This window comes from Dunckerocampus dactyliophorus, chromosome 21, assembly GCF_027744805.1.
Source record: "Dunckerocampus dactyliophorus isolate RoL2022-P2 chromosome 21, RoL_Ddac_1.1, whole genome shotgun sequence".
Lineage (NCBI taxonomy): Eukaryota > Metazoa > Chordata > Actinopteri > Syngnathiformes > Syngnathidae > Dunckerocampus > Dunckerocampus dactyliophorus.
The window spans coordinates 4,402,092-4,427,690 of NC_072839.1; the positions used below are offsets into that span (position 1 = coordinate 4,402,092).

The 25,599-nt window shown below is 40.8% G+C and overlaps 3 protein-coding genes across 11 annotated transcripts; 1 reads left to right on the forward strand and 2 right to left on the reverse strand.

The window, feature by feature from the left end:
* Window positions 1–500: 500 nt before the first annotated feature.
* On the reverse strand, window positions 501–3,308 carry ropn1l (rhophilin associated tail protein 1-like). Its single transcript, XM_054765065.1, has 4 exons — window positions 3,210–3,308; window positions 2,683–2,815; window positions 1,026–1,149; window positions 501–877 (listed from the first exon to the last, which is right to left on the reverse strand). The coding sequence occupies exons 2-4, from the start codon at window positions 2,811–2,813 to the stop codon at window positions 704–706; spliced, it is 429 nt and encodes a 142-aa protein (XP_054621040.1). The 5' UTR covers window positions 2,814–2,815; window positions 3,210–3,308; the 3' UTR covers window positions 501–703.
* Window positions 3,309–3,611: 303 nt separating this feature from the next.
* nup58 (nucleoporin 58) lies at window positions 3,612–15,440 on the reverse strand. 9 transcript variants are annotated; one of them, XM_054765867.1, is made up of 15 exons: window positions 15,085–15,440; window positions 13,242–13,405; window positions 13,121–13,156; window positions 12,774–13,052; window positions 12,526–12,697; window positions 11,546–11,575; window positions 11,071–11,136; window positions 10,810–10,984; window positions 10,452–10,531; window positions 10,252–10,370; window positions 10,081–10,163; window positions 9,795–9,996; window positions 5,346–5,429; window positions 4,976–5,074; window positions 3,612–4,541 (listed from the first exon to the last, which is right to left on the reverse strand). In XM_054765867.1, exons 1-15 carry the CDS (start codon window positions 15,210–15,212, stop codon window positions 4,372–4,374), a joined length of 1,887 nt encoding a protein of 628 aa, XP_054621842.1. In that variant the 5' UTR covers window positions 15,213–15,440; the 3' UTR covers window positions 3,612–4,371. The 9 variants fall into 9 exon arrangements, with proteins under 9 accessions (XP_054621842.1, XP_054621844.1, XP_054621846.1 ...); XM_054765869.1 differs by lacking the exon at window positions 15,085–15,440 and adding an exon at window positions 13,595–15,049; XM_054765871.1 differs by lacking the exon at window positions 5,346–5,429 and having other exon boundaries at window positions 15,085–15,439.
* mtmr6 (myotubularin related protein 6) lies at window positions 14,272–24,743 on the forward strand. Its single transcript, XM_054765865.1, has 15 exons — window positions 14,272–14,480; window positions 16,916–17,050; window positions 17,737–17,899; window positions 17,976–18,133; window positions 19,415–19,543; window positions 19,629–19,763; window positions 19,844–19,976; window positions 20,060–20,169; window positions 21,264–21,389; window positions 21,458–21,507; window positions 21,584–21,677; window positions 21,742–21,848; window positions 21,957–22,091; window positions 22,211–22,337; window positions 23,821–24,743. Exons 1-15 carry the CDS (start codon window positions 14,457–14,459, stop codon window positions 24,193–24,195), a joined length of 2,001 nt encoding a protein of 666 aa, XP_054621840.1. The 5' UTR covers window positions 14,272–14,456; the 3' UTR covers window positions 24,196–24,743.
* The last annotated feature ends 856 nt before the right edge of the window (window positions 24,744–25,599 follow it).

Here is a 25,599-nt window from a genome sequence, read left to right on the forward strand (position 1 = left end):
GATTCCGTTCTGCTTCTTGCTCTCAGGGCGCACAAAACCGACGAATCAGCGCTGCAGCTACCTATATGAATTTCACGCCACTATCACTTTCTCGCAACGCCATCTGAAGCCGCAGGACCTGGCTCAGCTCCCAAACTGACTTAGCGTCTTTCCAGGCCAGAGGTCAGAATGTTGTCAGTTTGACTTTTCTTAAACATTAAGTTTGCCGCATGTGGCATTGTGCATTATTTGTACTCCACTGTATCATGTGACCTTACCTGAGGGGAAAAAAATCAAGAATCAACCTACACTTGTGGCTCCAGGCTTGTGAGAAAGCTGTCAATGTTCTCCTGCTGTATCTCCGGGTCCAGGCGAGCCAGGTAGGTGCACAGCGTCACAAATATCTCAAAGGGGATTCTCGCGGCGGCCCCTTCCTCATCCTCGGTCAGGATCTCACAGGCGACCTTGAGGGAAGTCTTGAGGGTCTTGTAAAAGACACAAATGTGCATTCAAATACAACACACACGCAACGAAACATCTGGAATACAGAGCATGACTGCCCCCGTGTGGTGGCAGTGTGAAACAGCACGAACTGCAGCTTCCCTTTCCAGCACATCATCTGCAAAGTTCTCCATGCTTGAAATTTGCTTCCACCCGTCTCTACTGCTCTGACTGTCACACTTTTAAGGCTGAATTACCGACCCTGATGGCATAAATGTAGCGCTCAGAATCTCACATCTCCCAGAGCACTGCAGCCCACAGCGAAAAAGTGCATCCAGGTGATTTGCGTGTCAAAGTTGCCCAGTATCAACATGTTCTCCAGCTGTTCCGTGGGCAGACATAGAGCCTTCCATTTCTCCTGCAACTCCTTTCTGCTGCATGTCTCCCGAGCGGACAGCTATGGCGGAGGAGAACAAGAAAAACACACCTTTTACCTCTTTGCCAGTGACAATTCAGTGGTGTAGAATCACAATAATGACATGAGTTGCTCAACCACAAATGTCTGCCTCCTTTACAAAAAGACAACAATATCCATATGGAGGTACCTGCTTGTGAAGGGTCTTAAGCAGACCTGGAGTCAGTGTTGCATCTTTATTCTTGTTGTCAGTGTTGAGCTCCAGTCTCTCCTTGACAGGCAGGGTCTCTCCTTTAGACAGTGCATCGAAGTATCTGGGAACAGATAGCCATTTTCGTCTTTAGTTTATTTCTCTTTTGCCTTGTTTTGTGCTTTTATTTTGTTCTCTCCGTTTCCTGTTTGGTGCTGAGTGCTAACTCTTTGCAGGGGTTAGATGGAACTGCGGGGCGTAGCTGCCTCTTTACAGAGATGGGCGATAGTGCCAGTGTTGGTATGTTGATCCCACACCTAGTAGGCTAGATACCAGGGCCAGTATCGCCAGTAAGATCATTGAATCAGTTTGTGATTTTTGCCTTTAATTTGTTGATCTTGATGATAATCAGAATAAAACACAGAAAGGCACACAAAAAATGTCTACCAAACACACTTTTTTGTGAACAATTTAACACATTTCACACAACAAAAGATGAAATAATAGCACCAAAGGTGTTTTATATTTATTTTGGGATTATGTGTTGCTGGAAAGAGAAGAGCAGCCATCTGTCTGCAGACTTGTATTTTTAATCATAATATTATTATTAACTACTTTAGTTAGTTTAGTTTAGTTAGTTAGCACTTGAAGGATGCAGGCCCCGAAATGAGTCACTGCTTATTTGCTACCTCATCACGGCGCCCCGGGCGTTTTGGCAGATAATTGCAAGTCACGTGGTAACCCCCAGCCGAAGAGCTAGAACAGGATCAAGTAGTGGCTACGCTGTAGCAGACTTCAGCCAATACTTCAAAAAAAAACTGCACTTGTTTGGGGGGAATTTTGCCCATCATCCACAATCCTTATATGGGACATGAACGCATGTCTCTCTTATCTGTGCGTTCCAAACATAAAATCAGATAAAAAGAGACCAGCCCATTACTGCACGTAATGGGACACACCTATGCCGCCTACAGAGACTGCAATTAAAACTTCTCCAAAAACCTCCACAAGGTCTTATGGTTTTATATACATGCTGTATTTTGTCATAGTTTGGTCCTTTTAAGCATTACTGGAACTTTCTTCCTGGGCGCATTGATTTCACCTAGCAACATAGAAACGAACGCCTACACCTAGCATTAACGTTTCCACATGGTGTCAATATGCCAGTAACGCTGTAGCTTGGTAAATATGCACGTCACATTATATGCAAATGGGGGCGTCTTTTTCAGAAGGCTTTATAGGTGGAATATGCGTTTCCCATTACATGCATTCTTAGCTCCGTCTTTTTAGCTGTTTTTATATCTTTAGAACACACAGAAAAGAGAAAGACACATGTGCTCATATCTAGCATAAGGATTGTGGATGATGGACATTTTTTTTTAAGTGCAGTTTATGTTGTACTCTGTGTAGTCAATGTATTACTAATTCAAATTTCTATGAACACAATTAGGCTTCACTTGCCAGTAACAGACAAGGGGGTGCACCTATTCATTCATATTCCATGCAGTTCTTTCCATTGTCGAACTGGTGTAGCAGAAGCAACAAGGAAGCTCCTGGGATCCAATTAAAGTCAAACAATGCAAAGATGAGAGACACTGGTGAAAAGGGCTTTGAACACATTGTTGCTATGTGAAAAGTGTACTATAGATCAACTCACGCTGCAGACCACACCAGCAGGTCTTTGGGCTGTGTTCGGATGGCTGCCTTTGTGAAGTTCTTGAGGATGTCTGGCAGCCCTTTTGGGATGTTGATTTGCTGGGAACAGTACATTGTCTCTGGAGGCGGCATGGCTGCAACACAAAACATGCCAAAAATGATGATGTAGCTGTTACAAAAGGAAGTACTGAAATATGACACTAATAGCGGCAGGATGCATTCAGGTGACAACCTCCATGTAATGTAATAAGTGTTCATCAGCATTTCAGACATAATATTTGTCTTAAAAAAAGTAAAGCTTCTTTCTTCAAAACACGTAAATAACTGAAAGAAGAAACGCTTAAGGCTGTGCTATAATACTTGAATTCGGTTACTTTGTTAGGAAGTCATTATAATGACAATTGTTAAAAACAGGTGAAATACACTTTAACCATTGCAATAATGAATATTAGGGACATTAGTTACTTTGCCAAGGTTACATTATTTTACATATATTAGTTACATGCCAAAGAAGAAGAGAAGAGTTACCTGGGCAGTTTTTGAGCAAGAATTGTTGACAAAACACCGTTTGCAAACCTTGACGTAGTTTTGGCTAGCTTAGCTCCGTCTTCATTAGCAGCATTGGTTGCCTAGCAACGGCGCGTGCTGCGCTCTCCTTCTGCGGAGTGATGTCAAGTGCGGCGCTCGCTCGCCCCCTGCTGCTTGGTAGAGTAATGCGCGGCTGTAAAAGAATCGCTTTGCCAGTCATTCACCATTTCATTAGTAAATTTAAAAAGTAGCTGAAAAAATGTCATATACGTTACAAATATATGAAAATTTGTATATTATTGATTTTTTTTTTTTAGAAGAGAGCATTTTAATAAAAAAAACAAAAAAAACCTTCGAACTTCTGCATAAATTGTGCATGAATTCACACAATCCCAAACTCAGTTCTGTTCTAGCAAACATTTATTGGAGTGATGTTGTCCAAAGGCAAAACATCACATATGAAAGTGTCTTATCAAACACATCTGGAAAATTCAGTTGTACACAGACAGTAATTAGAAAATGAAAGTACAACCATCAGCATATGTTGACTCAGCTGACAAAAACCCTCAACGTCCCTGTGCACATACACGTGAGCAGACATGACACACTGATCTTGCTTGAGATACGCAGTGCACCACTTCTTAAGCTGACATCATAAACTGGTACATCTATGAAAAAAATAAAAGGTGTTCAAAAGGTACTTACAGTATGAAACAATGAGAATGAGTGACAGCAAAAACAACACAGGTTGTCCAGGACTCAGCAATGAATAACATGATGATGCTCGTCGCCTTTCACCAGAATGTTACTTCCCTCTTGTTATAAAAATAAAAGTACTGTATATTTCTATTAATTCTAACTCTGGACGGAACTTGGGCAAAGCCACGAAGGCTCCAAACATAGCTGGCATTCCCAAAAGCATTGCAGTGCAACAACAACAGTTGTCCAAAAAGGATTTGGTCCCAGTTCATTCACCATGTTTGATGCTATATTTGGTTAATCATGCAGTCATTGTCCCAAAATGGCACCAAGCACACCAGCTAGAGCCAAGTTAACGACTTGCTACGTTATCAATTCGTGAAGTTTGTCAGCTAGTTGGTAGCTTGTACGGAAACCAGGCTTTTAAAGCAGCTACATCTGCTCAATCCTAAGATTCTCCAGTCTATCTTTTGCCCCGCTTATTACCGGCGGGGGGCTTCTTGAGCTGCAACATGGGCGCTCCCGTGCCGAAGCCCGTGGCGGGTTGGTTGGACACCCCGAAGGTCAGGCCGGCCGACGGGTTGATGCCGGGGTTGCTGAAGTTAAAACCTGAGGCGTTGCTGCCGCCAAAACCTGGAAACAAGGAAGAAAAGCTTACAAGCCGATTCCATACTGTCTGACAAGGCATAAGTAAGGCACGTACCACAGAGGAGTACACATGCATTTTGTAGAACAAGATTTTTATCTCAAACAATATTGTAGTAAAATGACACTTTCTGACGGTGTATTTGTGACAAGGCATCTATTACAGCGGAGTCCACAATTTGAGGAAACCGCGGTGGGGTGTAAACTCAATTTTCAAAGAAATAGTGGAAGGATTTAAAAGTATTTAGGTGAATTATTCAATCTGTGAATTGAGTAGCTTGCATTTCAAGCACCCTAAAGCAAACCTGATCATAACAGCCCCCCCCCCCCCACCCCCCCCACCCCACACACACACAGTTCATACAAGGCCCGAGTCTTTCATGCTAGTGAGTCATGCGTGTGGTGTTACCGTACACATGTACCTGCACTCAGACTGCCTCCTGTGGGCTTAGTGGTGGTGGTGAAGGCAAAAGAAGAACCCCCAGTCCCCACCCCACCAAATCCTGGCCCTGCACCAAAACCTGTTGGGGAAGAGAGCGACACACACACACGGGGGGGAAGGGGGAGTCAGCTTGAGGTTGCCTGCACTGACAGCACAAAGCTTGGCAAAGCAAAGGCCGCACTCGCTGTGCATTCAGACCACCACGTTAGCGTTGCATGAAGCACAGCATCGGGCATTTTCTTGTGGTGTGAACGCAGAACTGAAAAGCCAAGCTCAGTCTCGACACACTCACTGTTTCCTCACTCACACATAAAGTTTAAAAAACAAACAAAAAAAGGCTGCGGTGATACCTCCCAACGTGGTCGAGCCCAAACTAGTGCCCACCGCTGTGGCAAAGGGGTTTCCGAACCCTCCTCCCAAGGGTGCCTGGGTCCCTAAAGGCACAGAGAGATGCTTTACTCCTTTTAACACTGCTGTGTCCTCCCCTACTTAACAAATAACGTTGTCCTTTGACTGAATAATAAAGGGAAAATGCTTTGCATTTGCCATACTTGCAGTAAACATGTTCAGTCTACCCAATTAAATCAAGTAACTCCCTTAGTTTGATCAGTGGTTCTCAAACCTTTTACAAAAAGTCACACCTCAAAAATATTTTATTCATACAATTTTAATGTGATTGTATTTTTATGTAAAAAAAAAAAAATAAATAATGAAAATTGGTATTCCTGTGTACCATTAGCTGGAGCGTACCACCAGTGGAGCTCAGACCACAGTTTGAGAAGCAGTGATTTATATGTATTTACTACTATTTCATATGCAAAAAAAACTCAGCTAGTTCTTTCACTCCAAAACTTGTCTCTTTAAAAAAAAAAAAAACTTTTGAAAAGAGTCAAAAAAAAAAAAAAAAAAAAACAGGACAAGAGTTTTTGTTTAAAATTTTGTTTTATTGTCAATTTAATACGCAACTCCACTTACATGAAGACACAAACAGTTTAGAACATAACGATTGGTAGGAACGACTAACTGCTACTGCATTTGACAAGTTTCAGAAGATTCAAGATTTGAGAGTGAATGAACTAGCATCTGTTTCCAAAAAAAAAAAAAAAAGACCAAAAAAAGCATCACACTTATTTAATATATTTTTAAAAAGGCACACCATATTAAATATTAAATACACTGTATCAACAGGCATTGGTTATATAGGTTTAAATACAAGTCAAAGCACTGGAGAGTTAGATAAGACACAAGGATTTGCCGTCTAAGGGATGAGTCTACTAAAAACTGCTAAAAAAAAAAAAAAAAAAAAGTCATCGCTTCAGCAGTTTCAACTGTTACGTCCATTGCTCTTTATCGGTGTATTCTTACACACGTTTGTGAGACTTTGAAAGGCGACCTGCTCACATTCATTCGTCTAAAATGAGTCAATCCAGCCTCTTAAAGATGAGTAGTCAAAAGGAATATCCTAAACAGTCTGGGACAGCCACTGCTGGCTTCATGTACCAAACACTACTGAAATCACAGTACGCCAAGTACGTGCGTGGAAGACATTATGTTCAAAAATAAAGCATCTGGACAATGCTTCCTTACACCTCCGGATGCCAACTACTTGATCATAGAATGAATTCAAAGCTTCTGGTTGGAGTAGATTGGCGTTCACACTTTAACGGAACTTGAAGGTGAAATGATCCAGTAGCCCTTAGGTGAAATTATCAAGTATTTCCTCGTATTATCCAGCCTACCATTGGTACATTTACAAAAAACGGATGTAATGCAAGAAATGTAATTATTCAGTAGTTCACGACACCGACTTCTCTTAAATACAAGCAAGTGCTAAGTAACGGCAGAACAACTTTGCGTTCCGAACTTCATTAGTAGCTTTCCTGTGCTGTCCTGAGTCGTTTGGCACGTTTTGATTTTTCACGTGGTGGCACAAATGTAAAGAAGTTGCTTTGGGACAACACCAACACTTTTTTTTAAGGAGTTGAACAACAGCCTACCAGTGTTGTTTGTCTCGCATGTAAACAGATAAATAGTTCAATAAATACTGAACAAACCTCCTCTGATAGTCCACGAAGTCTACGAAATGACAAAGTCTCATGCTGCATTTATATTTCTGACCTCCAACTCGGAAAAGTGCATCAAAGTAACTACCTGTTTTGTGCGTGTTAACGTCTGACTTCGCTTTGAGTTCGGACCTTGCAGGCAACTACAGTGGAAGCTCAGTTAGCGTACGCTCCGGTTAGAGGATTTTGTCGTTTTCCGTCAAATTTACACAGAAATGTTGCCTCTGTTCGCCTCCAATAACATCTTGTCGCGTTATTACTACACTGCGTGAGTCCAACTCTGCTCGTAACGTAGCTTCATCTCACCAACTGACAGATTATTTTCTCAGTCGATTCATCTGAAGCTTGTCGTTAATCGCATCATCGGTTAGGCCCTAGACCAGGCGGGGGTCAGCAACCTTTGTTTCTCCTTCTGCTGTGGCTCCACCTGGTGTATGCCTCTGTGTCAACGTTCAGAGTGTGCTGTGCAATTCTCTGCCAAAGTGCAAGGGGGCAGCGTTTTCTGGTGAGTCAACTGTCTCTGGTCGACTTGCCAGCTTCCTTTGTCGCTAACGAACAATGACAACTAAAGCAACATGGACAGTGGTACTGGAAATGGAACTAATCAATGTGTTACAATACTTTTATTGCAAATGTTGATCCGAAATTGGTGGAGATGGCGTAAAAAAGGCTTAAGAAACATGACTAAATGCCAGGTGTGGCTCATCACTGCACCAAGAGGGACAAGAAGACAAAAGAAAACTATATACTGTATGTAGCGTTTAGCGTCAATTAAGAGGTATAATAAGTTTTGTAGCTCCAAGTGGGTTTTAATATGCTGGCTCTTCTGATGCTACAAGGTTGCCGACGCCTGCCCTAGACGGACCAAATCAATAACACCCAAATACAAACAGTGATTTGGTACGCAACATCAGAAAAGAGGCAAAAAGGTCCATCACTGTTTTCCAATATCAAAGCTGTGAATATCTTGTTTTGCCTAAAACATCAACATAATAGCTCTGCTTGATTAATCAAATACCAGAATAGTTGTTAGATTGTTGTAGTTATCGTTGACTCTGTAGTTCTTTGCTAACAGTTACGTCACAAGCTTTTGCTCGTCTTGTTGATCACGGCTGCAAAATAAACACACAAAAGGAGCCAAGCAACGTTGCAAGTTCCAGCAAAGGTTAGAAACACTACCAAATTCAAGAAATAACTCATAGCAAAGTATCGCTGCTAGTCAACGCTTTCGTCAACAAAAGGTGCCATTAAATGTTCTTTTATCCCTTTCACCTGTCATTTATGTACATTTAAATCCATTTTGATTTGTTTTCTACATGTAAAACTGTGTTTGGGTGTGAGTTGGACCTCCTGAAATGGATTAATGACGCTAACCGTGGTTCCACTGTAGTAAAACTTAAAAAGTTGCAATTTTAACTACCGATAACTTAAAAAAAAAACAAAAAAAAAAACTGCAGTGACTACTTGGTATCAGGAATTACGGTGGCTCCTCCGTGTGCTACAAAGACACTTAAAAAAAAAAAAAAAGAGTCACACCAGTATAGTTTAACTGGAGTATTTACACTTTGGCTGCAAAGATTTGAAAACTAAAACCAGGTTTGAATTCAAGTATGGAAAAAATCAACAAACGCTCTCAACTTGAATATTGCTCTTGACCCCTGCGCCTTGAATGCTGGTTCCTTACCATAAGTTATATTCACAATATAAAGTCATTGGGTACATGCAAAAATACACGACAGTGTGCCCTGATGTGACGGTACATCACTTATGAAGTGCTCAGCTGGTGGAACAATACTATGTGTATAAACAGTTTGCGCAGTTTCTAGTGTATTAAGTAGTAGGTTATTTGTATGTGGGTGTGTGTGCGTGTTTTGGACATACTGTAAGTGCCGTGCAGCACAATATGTAACATTTACTGTATATAAGCTCATTTATTCTAGCAATAATCTTTTGTTGTGTGGAAAATGTCACAAGCTGGCAACCCATTTGTTGATAATAGGGCTCAATACAAGGTAATGTAAATGAGTAATTACTAAGAATATGGTAAAAACAAAAAGAGTAGCCTTAAGTGTTAGATATTACCGAACAGACCCTGTATAGTCAACCATTGCGTGAAGTATTTAAAAGCAAGTCCAGCATCTTCCTCGTGCACACAATTAAGAGCTATATTAAAATCGGTCTTGTTTAGTAGGCGATAGTCGCTACAAAAGAAAATTCAACTAAAGCTGCAGTTTATATACATTTTCATTCATTGATGTAATAAATCAACAAGCAGCTTCTTTACTTCTCATTCAGAAAAGTACTTGCTCAAATATCTAAATCGCACAGCAAAGTCTTTGTACCTTTCATCAAAAAAAAACAAATACTGATTAGGTAGGCTCATTTCAAGCGTGGAATACAGTGTAGTTAGTGTAGTTGCCCGTCAGGGAGAGATGTGATTGTGTGTATTCTTGGCCGGTTGTGTCACATTCCAAATATTGTTTAGGCTCGGCCGTGGTTAATAAAAGTGTCACCCTGGTATTGCAGAATAAGGCGCATTAGATAGTTAACTTAATCTAGCCCGTAAACTGAGGACTCAAGAGACGTGATAGTAAGGCAGAAAACTATTTTTTTCCCCCACGTATTAAAGAATACAACAGCTCGGCACCATCTATACGCCAACATCACTATATATTCACCCAATTATCGTGTCCTTTCTAAACTCTCCAAGGTTCTAAAACTTGTAGGCAGTCAGACCTGGAGTTGGCTGCTGTTGCTGGGTCAAGGTGGCTGCCATGGCGACCGCTGCCGCGTTCGGCACGCTGGAAAACGGGGCCGGACCGGTGGTCACACGCGGCGTGCTCTGCCACTTCCTGGTGGACACCCGCTTGGATTCAAAGATGTCTGTCGCGTCTTCCAGGAAGGCTCGGCGGTAAGAAAGGTACTGGTGCTTCAGGATCTAAAAGGTACAAAGACAAATAAGGATGGATTAATATTAATCTGACAATTAACATGTCAATGACTTCATAAACTATAAGCTGACCTTTACATTCTCGTGGACAGACTGGAGGTGGGCAGCCTGTGCAACGAAGGTCTGGTACAACTTCTGCATGGCCATAGTCAGGTCTTGGAACAGATAAAGAACAGTTTAGACCGATACATAATCAAATTAAGCATCTCTATACTTGACTGTGGCAAAAGTGATGCCTATTACCTTGAGGGGTTATGTGAGAGCCACTACTCTGTGTGGTCAGGTGGTTCTCCAGCTCTTCTATTTGCTGCCGGTACTGCTGCAGCTGCACCTCAAACTGCTCCACCAGGCAGCGAAAATAGCTAATAAATAATTAAAAAAAAAACTTAATTCTGTCTGTGAAACAGGTTGCTAAAGGTGGCCAATCAGATTGCTCCACTTACTCAGACGGCGCTGTGTTCTCATGCTGAAGACCCGGGGGTGTCTTTTGTGTACGAAGGGCTATGTCAGCATTTTTCAGCTCCTAATCAATATAGAAAAAGGAGGAAAACAGATTTGACCACTTTTGGTACAGACTGCATGTTAAGTTTTGTTGAGAATACAGTATTCCCTCATTTATCACACATTCCTTAAGTAATTCATTCCAGATCAGGATTTGTGATTTATCATTTTTTAAAGAGTGAAACCATGAAATTCGAAGTGCGAAGTGGCAAAAGGCTTACTGTACAGGATATTTAAAAAGATTTCAAGTGCACAACAAAATCTAAGATAAGTCTTACAGTTTTGTGTGCGTGTGTTTACCTGTGCCGTCTCCAGCTTCAGCTTGTCAATGGCCAAAGCTTGGCGCTGCAGGCCGCTGGCACTGATAGACAGAAGCTGTTTGAGGGTCTTGATGTCATCTTGCACTTTGGATATTGCCTTAGATGACATCCTGCTGATGTCCTCCTGAACCTGCTTCTGCTCTTTGACAAATTTTCTAGCAAAAAAAAAAAAAAAAAAGGGGGCAATTGAAACAAACATTCAAGACGTACGACCAGGAGGCCCATTCTGCGTGACACTTACTGGAAATTCTCAACATCTTGACAAATGACTGGGGGCAGGTTCTCATCCTTTAAAGCTTTACTGTCCCTTAGCGGATGAGAGAAAAATTGTTTATTATTACAGCAAAATGAAAGAGCAACCACAAACTACCTGAAGGCATTTAAGTGCATATTTTGTAAAGTCATTTTTTAAAATGTAGAAGTACAGTATTGTGTTTTTGTAGTGCAACATAACTTATTTCCTCAATGCCAAGTGATGTTCATTCAACTACAGAGCGCACCAAACGTTTTAGATAATATTTGGGGTGTTTATGTGCCTTTATTTGTAAATCCATGTTTTTTTAGTAAGTAACTCAATCCCAGCGGTTTTTCAAAAGACATCCCCTCCAGTACCGGCCATTTTAGACGATTTTGACTCATCTTTCAAGGCAGAGAGAATATTGCATGTTGTATGGCTATACAAACACAGAACCTACCAAAAAAAAGATTAGACTCACCTTCCATCAGAATAAAAAGTTTGTTTCTGCCTTTTTCCGTTCCCAATTTAAAAAAGGGGAGAAAAACAGCTTTTGTGAAGATACTTTTCAAGCATAACTTCACTTTGACACCATTTTTTTTTTTGCTTTTGTGACAGCTCAAATATCTAAACAACTGCACCACAACATAAACAGAAAAAATAGTTGCTTTACACCATGAACTATTTACAATTTTCACAATTGGAACAAACTGTGTGTGTGTGCGCATTTGTTAAAATTTCCCTCCAATGCGTAACCTTCTGCATGCTACACTCCTCCGCTGGCTCACTTCCTCCTTGCTGTCCAGCTGTTAATACATGCAAAAGATCCATGCCAAGCTCTATCAAATGCACTTCTGCCACCTTCTGGGCGTTTTTATGGCTTAAAACTGCTTGAAGTCACCTCTTTTATTGTGCACTTGTGTCATCACCTCTTCTTGCCTCTCGCGCAAAAAACGTAAAAGATGTATGCATAAATACATTTTTGGGAGCGAGCATTTGGGTTTTAAAAAAAACAACAACGTATAAATACATCTTTGGTATTGAATGAGTTAATATATTTCAGATATAAAATATTTTCCATTTTGTTAATAAAAACACATTACAAATTGTGCAGTGGCATTATTACATTATGAAAGAAATTGTGATATTTCATCAGTATGTATTAAATCCGATTTATACAAAAGTATTTTTATATTTAATCCATCTATCCATCTTCTTCCGCTAATGTGGTTTATATGTAATATGAAATCATGTTATACGAATATTCTTCCACAATTAAATGTTGACACTTACAATTATACCTACAATATAAAATATTTTATTTTAATAAGGTTTTTAATTACAGTATCAGCATATGGTGATTTAGCAGTATTTACACTTAATAGAAAATTGTAACTATATTACCATATCAGTATATTTGGATACTTTACCTATTTAAAAACACAGGTCAACATGACTTACTGGGCATTGGTTCCAGATGATGCGTCACTCTTTTTCTCAGAGGACGTACTGAAGTCCACCCCACCCAAGCCAATACTGGGAGCAGGTGCTGCCGTGGCTCCTGTTGACGTGCTTAATAAAGAACCTAATGTTAACCCTCCGCCTGCTCCTCCAAGCGTGGTTTGCCCCAAACCTGGAATATCACGTAAACAGACGATAATGTTATGAATCACTTTTATGCATTGTTAAATTAAATGCTGTCATCTAACCTGTAGCCGCAGTGCTGGAAAAAAGGCTCCCGCCCAGTGACGGCACTGTTGCGGCAGCAGTCGTGGTGGTTGTGCCGCCGAGGCCGAGCGTGAAGCCTGTTGCCACGGGTTGCTGTGGCGCCGTCGACAAGACGGAGCCGAATGTTAAACCTGCTCCAGCGGGTACTGATGTGGCGCTGGTGGTAGTTGCGGTGAGAGAGAATGGTGCGGCGGAGCCGGTGGGTTTGTTGAAGGACAGGCTAAACCCAGTGGGGACTGATGTCGTGGAAGCTGGGGCACCTATACAATAACACCAGTTATCATTTTGTCATTGACAGACTTGCAAACTTATTATAATGCACGCTTACCTAATGTTAAACCAGCAGTAGGCGCAGCAGCGGCACCTGTACAGGATCAAAACATGTGCTTCAGGTAGCATTTAAACACACAATATCTGGTCTTGTCAGTGGGTTTGTAGCCGTGTCTTACCTGTGGCAGGTGAATTAAAAGAAAACCCCCCAGTGGGTTTCTGACCAAATAGACTTCCTCCTAGGCCAAGCGATGGTGTGTTGCTGGAGGTAGATGCAGGGGTCGCAGCAGCTGTACCCAATGCATTTCCAAAGGAGAAGCCACCAGTACTTGCCGCGGGTGCACTTAAAGAATTGCCGTGGGCAAAAAGATGACGAATTATCACATTTAACTGACAGAAAAGGAGTTACGCTGCAAATGCTAATGCATGCAATGACGTCTCGCTCGTAAACGCTAAGGTGTACAGGTTGTATGAATTATTGTTGTCTACTTGTGCTAGGCTAACGTTAGCCAACTCGTTTCACTTCCATTACCTGGTTGCAGTTCCGAATGTAAACCCTCCTCCCGCGTTGGTGGAACCAAGAGTTCCCGTCCCGAAATTAAATCCAGACATTGTAATTTACACATGAACCACTGGAAAACTCTCTACTTTCGCCACACTAGCGGAGCCAACACGGCATCTCCACGAGCTAGCTTAGCCAAAATGCCCGCGTGAGGGCCTGAGCTACACTATTACTGAAAAAAAATATTTATCAATCGGCACCATCTTTTAAATACAACGCGACTGAAGTCTTACTGCTGTCCAAAGTATGTGGTAATGAAGTGTCTCCTTTTCAGGAGTCAAAAGCCAGCAAAATTCGATGAACAAGTCCACGCATGGTGTGCTTTTTCCTATTCCCCGCCTGCGTTGTTGCATTATGGGTAACAGTAATGTCGCCTACATTACCCAAAATGCAAGTCTCAAACTCGCTTGACGTTGTGGTAAAAGTTAGCGCCACAAACGTTCAACTGAAATATCAAAATAAAAACAAAAACAAATAAGCGGCCACATTAGAAGAAGTCGCATCACTTACACAGTCATTGTTTAAGTTAAATATCAAACACAAGGACATTAGTCTAATTTAACATTAGATTAGCTTGTTTTAACCTGCATGCCAGCGACACTTGGGCTCTTACTTTGAAAGACCGTGCACCGCAGGCGTAGGCATGATCGTCGAGCACTTTACGCGGATGCAGGAGTAAAGTAATTGACAATAAACGCATCGAATGCCGTCGACATCGCACGGTCTGTTTGTGTAGCGCTTCTTATTAGCATTTTATCAATGATAGAGCTATACAGGGAAGGCGTTGTGTGAACTCTGCAGTCGCTGACAACATCTGTTACGACCGGGAGACATGGAACATATCCGAACCCCAAAGGTAGCTAACATTTCTTGCTAATTTCAAGCGGATGGGATGCGCGACGAGCATCTCGGCCTGATGTTAGAACTGGTCGTTGAAAAACAGTAGTCATTAACTGTAATGCGCACGTTGGCGCTAAGTAAATGCATCCTGGCGTGCAGGTGTCCTAGCTTGATGTTTCAGACGTGACAAGCATCTGTGAGCTGTTTTGCGTTGCCCTCTTTCTATTTTCTACTTCCAGTTATTGATTGAATTCTATACTGATTCATTTAAAGTCCTCTTGGCGAACGATCACGTCAAAGACTCCAGAGAGGCTGTTATTCCGCAAAGTTCCCGCAGCACTGTGTGGCTGTTTATGCGCTCTCATAAAAGGCCTCATAATCCGTTTTAAACGCAACTACTAATCAATATTGCTTTAGAGATACAAAGCGAACAAAAGAGCAAAAAGGGCTGCCGGGGAATTGGATTGAGAAAGTCAGTCACCTCAGGCTAAATCACTTAATGAAGATCAGCCTGACTGCAAAAACAAGCGCCGCAGATTGGGAATAAGACAACAGGTGGCGCTATTCATAGCTATAAAGCCATGTATTACTATTTTTTTACATTACCACATCTCGCTTACTTGCTCTGCCACCGACTTCCGGAATTGAACACACGTGCTGTCACGTCGTCGTATCTGACACGGACAGGAAAGAGGAAACAAAAGGATGTCTGAGTCAACAAGAACTGCTGCAATGATAAATGATCCATTTGGACAGTTTGCAGGAACAAAAACACAACATCCTTTTGACCACACAGAGCAGCTTGCTAGTATTGTCTTCTGTGTGTATCAGTGGTGTCCAAAGTGCATCCCAGGGGCCATTTGCGGCCCATAGCTGTTTTTTTATTGGCCCATGGCACATTCTAAAATTATAATTTAATGTAAACAAACAAACAAAAAACAGCATGAAAGGAAAGATCAACAGTCATTTTACAAGAATGAAGTCAAACTGTTTAGAGAAAAAAGCTGTAATTTTACAAGAAACAGTAATTTTACAAGAATAAAGTAAAAATATTAAAAGAAAATTATAATTTTACAAGAATAATGTGGAAAAATAATCTCATTTTACTAGCATAAAGTTTAAATATTAAAGAAAAAATAAAATAAATTGTAATATAAGAAGCAAACAAAACAACGAATCACGTAATTTTTGGAAAATTAGGTTGTGGAAAAAGTAAAAAATTACATGATTAAAGTCATGTTATGGGAATAAAGTTGAAATTACAAGAAGAAAGTTCAAATAGTTGGCAAGCTATTTTAAAAGTGATTGCACAAGAAAAAAAGTCGGATTCTATGGAGTCGCAATTTTTCAAGAATAAACTTGAAATCTTATGAGGAAAAATGGCATTTTAGTGGCATAGAGTAGGAATTTTAAAGTTTTTTTTTTTTTTTTAAAGTCCAAATATTTTGAGAAACAAACAAAAAAAGAAAAGTGTAATTTTTGGACAATTAGGTTGGGAAAAAGTTATAATATTACGAGAATAAAGTCATAATACTGTGGGTATAAAGGTATAAACAAAAAAGTACAAGAAGAAAGTTGAAATTGTTGGAAAATTACATTTAAAATGATGAAACAGCTGTAATTTTGCGGGAATAAAGTCAAAATATTAAGAAGAACCTGTACAAGAAAAACGTTGAAATAGTTGGAAAAAAGACAGCAGAATGGAAAAAAACCACAGCTTTCATTGTGTGAAAAAAGGAGCACAGAGCAAAGTTCATACTAATCATAGGCTTTTTTTTTTTTTGACCAATATCACGAAGCTGATATGCAGTTTTTTTCTTGAAATACAGTATATATAACTTCTTAGCATATCTACATGTGTTGTTTCACAAAATATCAAAGTGGCCCTTGCACCCTTTCATTTTTCACTATGCGGCCCTTGCTGGAAAACGTTTGGACAACCCCGGTGTACAATATATGCACTATACACTTGTGCATTAGCAAATATCTACTGTATACGTATAGCTGGTGGATCATAACCTGTGGAAGAAAAAAAAATCATGTGACGAGTAAATATTCTACTTGCTCTGTTAGCTGATTTGCATGGTCAAATTGTCATAAAAGTGGACTATCCACGGTTGAAAGCCCTAAAAGTGGTACAATGTGGGCTTCAACATGATTGTTGTGGTAAAATATGCCTAAAAAGTCAAACCTGCCACAGGCATCAGCAAGTCTCGTCAGATTATACTTTCACACAAGTTTTGCTTTAATTTAACTTATTGATAGTGCCAAATGGAGCCGGTGGCGTGCTGGTTTTTATTGGACAGCAAAGAGTAAGTCAAGTAAAATCATTGTCACTTAAAGCAGGACAGGGACGTAATAGGACATTTTCCTTAATTTGCAAAGGAATAAAAATGGAATTTCTTACCACGACATCATCCTCCAAGTCAGTTTTTGGATGTGCACTTGCAGGTGGAGCAGGTGCGACTGTTGGATCGCTTCAGCAACAAATCCACTAGCGGCACACTGTACCTCACAGCCACGCACCTCATCTTTGTGGAGAGCGGAGCCAACGGCTCAACAGCGTCTGCCGGCCAAGAGATTTGGGTGAGTGGATCCATGTTTTTCCAGCTTTGTCGTGTGCATTTGCAGGGCTTTTTTTACCGTTTTGGACAACAAAAAAAAACAGAAACAAGTCAGAGCGAAAATACAGTCCAGTTTTCAATGTTCTGCTTCATTACAATTTACAACAGTGCAACAAAAAAGCTATTATATATTTGCAAAAGGTGTACAATAAAATAAAACATCCATTACAAATATAAAAATGTACAATAGTGCAATAAAAAAAAGCTGTTTATACATATAGGTGTACACGAATGCAATAAAACACCCTTTATAATTATAAAAATGTACAACAGTGCAATTAAAACGCTGTTACACACATAGAAAATGTACACGAGTACAATATAACATCCATTATAAGTAACAAGAGTGCAATAAGTGCTTACACACAGCCAATGTGCAACAGTGCTGTAAAAAAATATATTATGCATAAAGAAAATAGACAATATTGCAATAAAAAAAAGCAACTGTACTTAAGGAACAAGAGTGCAATAAAAAAGCTATCATACATAAACTGTACACAAGTGCAATAAAACCCATTATGAATGTGAAAATGTAAAATAGTACAATAAAAAATGATGATACATAAAGAAAACACACTTATGGAAAATGTACACAAGTGCAATAAGCGTTATGTGCATTATGTGCATGTGCATTATTTGCCTCTGCAGATTTTGCACCACCACATCGCTTCCGTGGAGAAGCTGTCGCTCACCACCACAGGATGTCCGCTGGTCATTCAGTGTCGTAATTTCCGAGTGGTTCACTTCGTGGTGCAGCGAGAACGCGACTGCCACGACGTCTACAGCTCGCTGTTGCGTCTTCTGCGGCCTGGTGGGTTTGGCTGCGTCAGGTCTCGAAGCCATTTGCGCCTGTTTGTCTTTTTGACCTCACCCTCTTTTGTGCGCAGAGTCGTACGATGAGCTCTACGCGTTCTCCTACAACCCCAAACAGAATGACCAGCAGCGAGAGGAAGGGTGGCAGCTCATTGACCTGGGGGCGGAGTTTGAGAGAATGGGTGTCCCCTGCGACCAATGGCAACTCACCGACGTCAACCGAGATTACAAGGTGGATGATGTTTGGGTCTTTGTAAAGATGTGCAGCAGAATACGTCAGTGAGGGAGAGAAAGCGCCATTGAGTAGCAGTGAAAGCAGTTTACCATACATGTTTGTCCACAAGGGGGCGGTAAAGCTTCACTATTGTTACAATAGACATAATGGGAAACACACATTCAACCTAAAATGAGACACAGGTAACATTTCTCCATAATTTCTTACTTAAGTTATCGACACTCATCATAAATTCCCTTTTCCACTATTTCAGTAATTTTTTTTTCCTGCATTTCCATTGTTTCTCCGTGACATGCAACATAAACAAGAAGCATTATCTAAACAAATGTGCTAGCTGGATGCTAATTTTCAGTTAGCATTGGCTATTTTACATGGCGATTTCAAACACATCCAAATATGACAATAACGAAGAAATAGCTAATATATACCGTAATAAGCATAACACATAACATTTTCTAAGGATCAACAAGAGACAGGGCTGCCACATTCAACATCTTACCATCGTTCTAACGTTGTTGGTCTTCTTTGATGACAGCGGGTGTCAAATATCACTACAGAGCGTTGTTGCCACGTTAAGGTGGATTCATAGATAACGTAGAAAAAAAAAACCTTTAGAATAAAAGCACAATATGAATTAATTGGGGCAGCTTGGGAGACCAAAACATGTACCGTCGCTACTTTTGGTGTATAGAAAATGTACTTGTACTTCATACTCTGGGGACCGATTTGGTCCCACTGACTCCAATTATAACGACATTTATTTTAAGTTGGAAAAATCTCTAAAAATGTCACTAATAAAGCATCAGAATCAGTTATTGACTAGTCAAGACTGGATTTTTGGAAAATATTGCACATTTCTGTTTTTTTCTATTGAAAAACCAAGTTTTAGTAAGTAAGAAAAATCTTTAAAAATACTGCTCCGTAAGTAATAATGTATGACAATCAACTATTGACTTGGTCAAGACTGTATTATTTTGGAAAATATTGCATATTTTTGCGTTTTTCTATTGGAGAAACTTCTAAAATCAAAACATAAAAATATATTTATTTTAAAAGAATACAAAATTTAAAATTGTTTTCTTTTTTATAAGAGTGGCGCAACCCACCAGTTGAGAATCACTGCTCTAGGGTACCAAAATGACAAATCTGTACCACTTTTAGTGACCCTCCTTTGGCTTACGGTACCTAAAGGGCGGCGCTAGACACAGAATACACAAAGCTGGGCCCATTAAAACATATCATTGGTCTTATGCATGCTTGTCTAAATTTGCTCCACAGATTTGTGAGACGTATCCACGTGACCTGTATGTTCCCATTACGGCCAGTAAGCCCATCATTGTGGGCAGTTCCAAGTTCAGGAGCAAAGGACGCTTCCCCGTGCTTACTTACTTCTACCAAGAAAAGAAGGTCTGTATTGTAGAGTACTTTACCGGCCTTGCCTTAAATTAGCTGTGTAGAAATGTGGTGAAATGTGTGTGTCTTATGGGGACAGGCGGCAGTGTGTCGGTGCAGCCAGCCTCTGTCTGGGTTCAGCGCGCGATGCTTAGAAGACGAGAGCATGCTTCAGGCCATCAGCAAGGCCAACCACAACAGCCGATTTGTTTACGTCATGGACACAAGGCCGAAAGTAAGGCCGTTCTCTTAAAAGCCGTTCTTTAAACACCACTGCCTCCTCGTCTCATGTTTGTTTTTGTGACCGCCCCACAGCTTAACGCGCTCGCCAACCGAGCGGCGGGCAAAGGCTACGAGAACGAGGACAACTACTCCAACATCCGCTTCCAGTTTGTGGGCATCGAAAACATCCACGTGATGAGGGCCAGCTTGCAGAAGCTGCTGGAAGGTTGAATAATGACACACACCGCGGCTTCACACATGCACAGTAGATTTGCTACGTGAGCCTTGAGATATGTTTGTGTACTTCAGTTACCGGAACGAGGGCTCTCACCATGAGCGACTTCCTGGTTGGACTGGAGAGCTGTGGCTGGTTGAGGCACATCAAGGCTATTGTGGATGCAGCTATCTTTCTGGCTAAGGTAAATGTTAAAACGAATAGTTAAGACATTTGACACATTTTTGGGTCTCACCTCAACTACGGTGTGTTCAAGGACTGCTGAAACAAAGTGCAAAATCTCAATGCCTGACAAAAAAACATCAATGAAGCATAAAAACAGATATGTCCATAGACATGTACATTTTATCTGTATTATCACATATTTATACATTACCAATTTAAGGTGAAAGAGATGTTTTCTGCAAAAAAAAAGAGAAAATTCTGAAATTATTCTTCATATTATTATTATTATTATTATTATTATATTATATGTTTAAAATATATTTCTTCATTTTTTTTCACGACTGTGTGGGGAGCCAGGTCAGATTGGCATAATCCAGTCAATCCCGTCTCTCCAGTAACCCCTCGTTTATCGTGTTTAATTGGTTCCGGGCCAGACTGTGATAAGTGAATTTCCACGAAATAGGATTCCTTATTTAGAAATTGAATATTTCCATAGTTATGGCATAGAAAACCAGTTTACGACCTTCTGAATACTGTTTTTAACATTATTGGAGCCCTCTAGATATGACATAACACCCCTATAGTTACCTTTCCACTCCTATTACCCAATAAGAGAAAATGAGACATAAGTAAGACAATATAGACTCATTTCGCAATTTTTATTGCTTGAAAATGCTTTATTTTGGCAAAAAAACCCACGTACAATTTGCTTGGTGTATATTTTTTGACTAATAATAGGCTGTATTCAACCTCGACTTAGTAATTTATTTTTGAAAAAACGTGATAGTGAAGCTGCAAAAGTGCAAAGTGGCAAAGGATTACTGTATCTTGATTTAACTTTGCATTTATCAAATATTTATTGTTCATTTTAATTGACCTTTTATTGTTTATTGGTTTTATTGTTTCGGTGTTTCGCTTCTGTCCTTGAATGCCCAGAAAAGCAACCATGAGTAAACTGATTTGTTATGATGGAAAGATTAACGTATTACTGCTATGTATTTACAAGAACAAGTTTCTTCATACGCAATTCCTAACAGAATCGCTACTGTGTATTTAATATGAAATATTTATCTGGTGTGTGTCACTATTGTTGTCCTATCGTCCAACTACTAGTCTGTGACGGTGGAAGGGGCCAGCGTGTTGGTTCATTGTTCCGACGGGTGGGACCGGACGGCCCAGGTGTGCTCCCTGGGGTCTCTGCTCATGGACCCCTACTACCGCACCATCAAGGGCTTCATGGTACCACTCACATACTTGGATCTCCTTGCTTCCCCCTTGGCCTCTTTCTCACGTTTGGGTTTTTTTAGGTGCTGATCGAGAAAGACTGGATCTCCTTTGGCCACAAGTTTGCAGACAGGTTAGAAAATTGCTATTTATCCTGTTACGCTCCACATATTCACTCCAACATAAATATGCTGAGTTTTGACTCGCAGGTGTGACCAGTTGGATGGAGACTCAAAGGAAGTGTCGCCCATCTTCACTCAATTCCTGGAGTGTGTCTGGCAGCTGTCTGAGCAGTTCCCTCAGGTGCCTGTGCTCTACTACATGGCGTTATTCTGTCGATATATTCTACAATTAGTCTTTTTTTCAGGTGTTTGAGTTCAGCGAGTGGTTCCTGCTGCAGATCCACGAGCACGTCCACTCGTGTCAGTACGGAAATTTCCTCGGCAACAACCAGAGGCAGAGGGAAGAGCTGCAGTGAGTCTGCAACACAGAGCCGAGGCTGATGGACATGCACTGCATATCGTCCTGTTCACAGCCTGTATGGAGTACTAAACTGTGTTGATGGGTGTTTTTGTGTCCCAGGCTGAGAGAGCGGACTCACTCATTGTGGGCGCACCTCCTGAGCGAAAAACACAACTACTTGAATCCTTTCTATGACCCAGCATACGCCGAAACCCACCCGGTGCTGGAGCCCTGCACCTTGCCCTATCATTTTAAGTCTGTGCCACCTTCTTTGTGCACCTTTCTCTGTCACGTTATCATGAAAAGTTTTTTTTAATTATTATTATTATTATTATTTTTTCCATAAATGTGGTTTGTGTGTTTGTGTATAAAAGGTTCTGGAGAAACATGTATCACCAGTTTGATCGCTCCATGCATCCCCGACAGTCCATCCTGAAAACCATTCTGACGATGAGAGAGAACAATCGTAAGGCAGAGAGCAAGCTGCAAGCACTGGAGAGTGTGAGTGAACACACACTAACGCTTACTAATGCTGTCAAGGCACAACATTACAACCTTTTGTGAGGGAAAACTCCTCTTTTCCTCCAAATTAATCTTATTTTGTATACACAAGGCTATCTCTACTTTAAAATGGTCACACGGCACAGAAAATGGATGGATGTATGGATGTATAATTTAAACACTAAGTAAGCACTGTGCTGTCTTAAAGGACCCACTACAAAAACACATGTCAAAGATCCTCTATATCAGTGGTCCCCAACCTTTTTGCAACCACGGACCGTCTTGTGTTCCCCCATAGCTCCGGGGGTGGGGGGGATACATAATAGCGATCTAATGCTGTCTATTTATTTTGTATTGTGTAAAACTAAGATAGGTACATCAAATTAAAAGCACAAAATGAATAAAGCTCCACCGTCTACCAGTATGAGACTGGAGTTTGTTTAGCTGTTTGATATGTGTGGTGACAGGCGGTGTGCTAGCTTTAATTAACTTGAGATTGTACACTGAATACATGCGCACATTATCTCTCAATAACGTCATCAGACCTTACCTTTATGCATTCCCACATAGTATCAGCATTTGGGAACAAATACGAGGTGAAATGAAAACGGGAAAAATACAGTATGGCAGCCTATCTGTGCAGCGTGGGAGAAAGTTAGCACACGCACACAGCTACGGTGCGTTCAAAGGCCGTCGAACAAACTGGGACTGGTCACCGCATAAACATGCATAATCTGTGGGATTTCTATTTATGTATTATTTTTTTGAATGGAATAATGGCCCATATGTCCAAAATGTATATGCATTTACATAAAATTCAATATAGTTATATGCACTTTTATTTTATCATTGCACCTGAAAGTTTCCAGTGGACCGGCACTGGGCCACAGCACAGTGGTTGGGTGCCCCTGTTCTATACGACAGGAGCGTTCCGCTGTCTTTAAGAACCTACTACAAAAATGCTAGTCAAAGAGCCTCTATATGAAAGGAGCAATTCTGCTGTTTTTGAGAATCAACTACAAAATCTTCTAGATGAAAGTAGTGCTCTTTGCTGTTTTTAAGGATCTACCACAAAAACGCTAATCAAAGATCCTCGATATTACAGGAGTGCTCTTTGCTGTTTCTCAGGAACTACCACAAAAGCGCTTGTCAAAGATTCTCTATATGACAGGAGCACTCTGCTGTTTTTGTTGACCAACTACAAAATGCTAGTCAAAGATACTCTATGTGACAGGAGTGTTCTGTTGTTTTTGAGGACAAACTATAGAAATGCCAGTCAAATATCCCCTATCTGACAGCAACACTCTGCTATTTTAAGGAGCTACTTCAAAAATGCTAGTCAAAGATCCTTTGTATGACAGGACTACGTTACTGTTTTTATGGACCTACCTTTAAAATGCTAGTCAAAGATAATCTATATTAGACTGTATTGATAAATTAGAGTACTTCAGTAAAAATAAGTCTTTTTTTTTTTTGCATGTAGAGGCTTCACCAGCTCGGCATGACGCCCATCGTGACCGCAGACCCCCCCGCACCTCCTCCCACCAGGGATCACCGCTCACTTTCCAACCCCCTCCCTCCACGCCCCGACACCCTCATCCTGGGGGCGCCCGTCAACCACAAGGAGGCGCGGCGGCAGCGAGAGGAGGATGAGGAGGAGAACGACGACGAGCACGAAGAGGTCGGCGAGGAGGCCACCGAGAGCACCGACACGGAGCGGACAGTTGAGGGCAGCAGCGGCACCGAGAGCCGCAAGCAGAGCTACGGCGAGCTGGAAGGGACATACAACAGCGAGCTGGCCAAAGAGGAGCCGGCTGTGGTGAGTCTGGAGTTCGGAGTGGCGCGCATGACCTGCTGAAATGTGTGTGGGGAGAGGCGCTTGTTCTTCATGTGATTCTGTGCTTATTACATAATGGTCCTGAATGGACCACGTTCATGTCTGTATAGTCTAAATCTCTATGGAAAGCTTCATTATCATGTCATATTGCACCTATAGAAATGCATTGCTCTTCTTTTTTTTAATGAATATCAGGACGCACTATTGAGAATGAATAAGATAATAAATTCATCTACAGTAAAATATGGATTTGTCATTGCTTTTAGGTTAACTTTTACATTGTTTACTTTTATTATGTCTCCCAAGAGAGGAAGCACGGCCACCAATATTGTCCGCTCGACTGTCGCAACCATGATTCAGGATAAAGATTAGCGAATGCTAGAGGGGTCATGGATTCGGTGCGCTGTTACAAGGAGATCTGATGTTATCCTTCCAGACTAGCTTGGGGCAATATTTTAAGAAGGTATAAATGCCTGCAAGACCACTACTGGGATAAAAAGGAGTTGTTCTCTCGTTATTAGTGTTTCATTTAAGAGGCTTTATTTTAAGACGTGTGGCAAAGCCTGCCTCCGCCCCCCACTATGTCTCTCAAGTGGTGGTGTGCCAAGGAAAAGGAAATTCATCACCATGGAAGTGAAAATGAACCTCATAAAAAGCTCAGCGAGAGGAGACACCCCCGCTAATGTTGGCCACTCGACTGTCACGACCATGATTAAGGATAAAGATGAATGAATGCTAGACGGGTCACGGATTCGGTGTGCTGTAACAAAGATATCTGGAAGGTAATCCTTCCAGACTAGCCTGGAACAACATTTTAAGTAGGTAGAAATGCCTGCAAGACAACCACAGTAATACAAGTAAGGAGCTGTTCTCTTATTACTATTTCATTTAAGAGGCTTTATTTTAAGATGTGTAGCAAAGCCTGCTTTCTGTCCCTTTTTTTTGTGACGTGACATCATGGAATTAGTTTTTTCCCCCCAATTATTATTTATTTATTTGTAATACAATTATTTAAAAATATTTTTAAATTGGTTATTTTAAATTAATTATTTATTTTAAAAAAAATTTTTTAAAAAGGAATTACATTTTTGAAAATTCAGAACTTGAGTTGAAAAGTGACCATTTCAGCAGCTCTTGGAGCAAACAAGTCACGTTTGGTGTCTAGGGACACATATTGCTGTTATATCCCGAATAAAAATTCACTTTTCCATAATAGGGAACCTTTAAACGTGTACGTCTGTGTGCATGCATAATGAGTCGACTGCATGAGGGATGAAATATAGTGCTGGCCTGACATTTGATGATGACTGTTAACCAGATTAAGAGAATAATCCTTTTTTTTTTTTTTTTGTACATTCAAGCACACAGGAAATCAAGTACTTTCAATCCCACTAAGGGCTCACAGCCAGTCTAATCTCAAAAATC

Bases quoted from the DNA above. Each gene is read 5' to 3' on its own strand.
- ropn1l (XM_054765065.1), bottom strand. From the start codon at position 2,813: ATGCCGCCTCCAGAGACAATGTACTGTTCCCAGCAAATCAACATCCCA. The intron at 1,150-2,682 runs GTGAGTTGATCT...ATCTGTTCCCAG, and splicing joins CTGCTGGTGTGGTCTGCAGC to ATACTTCGATGCACTGTCTA. The intron at 878-1,025 runs GTACCTCCATAT...CCTCCGCCATAG, and splicing joins TTAAGACCCTTCACAAGCAG to CTGTCCGCTCGGGAGACATG.
- mtmr6 (XM_054765865.1), top strand. From the start codon at position 14,457: ATGGAACATATCCGAACCCCAAAG. The intron at 18,134-19,414 runs GTGGATGATGTT...TTTGCTCCACAG, and splicing joins ACGTCAACCGAGATTACAAG to ATTTGTGAGACGTATCCACG. The intron at 22,092-22,210 runs GTCTGTGCCACC...TGTGTATAAAAG, and splicing joins ACCTTGCCCTATCATTTTAA to GTTCTGGAGAAACATGTATC.
- nup58 (XM_054765867.1), bottom strand. From the start codon at position 15,212: ATGGATCATTTATCATTGCAGCAGTTCTTGTTGACTCAGACATCCTTT. The intron at 12,698-12,773 runs GTTAGATGACAG...GTGATATTCCAG, and splicing joins TTCCAGCACTGCGGCTACAG to GTTTGGGGCAAACCACGCTT. The intron at 10,371-10,451 runs GTAAGTGGAGCA...ATTATTTATTAG, and splicing joins GAGAACACAGCGCCGTCTGA to CTATTTTCGCTGCCTGGTGG.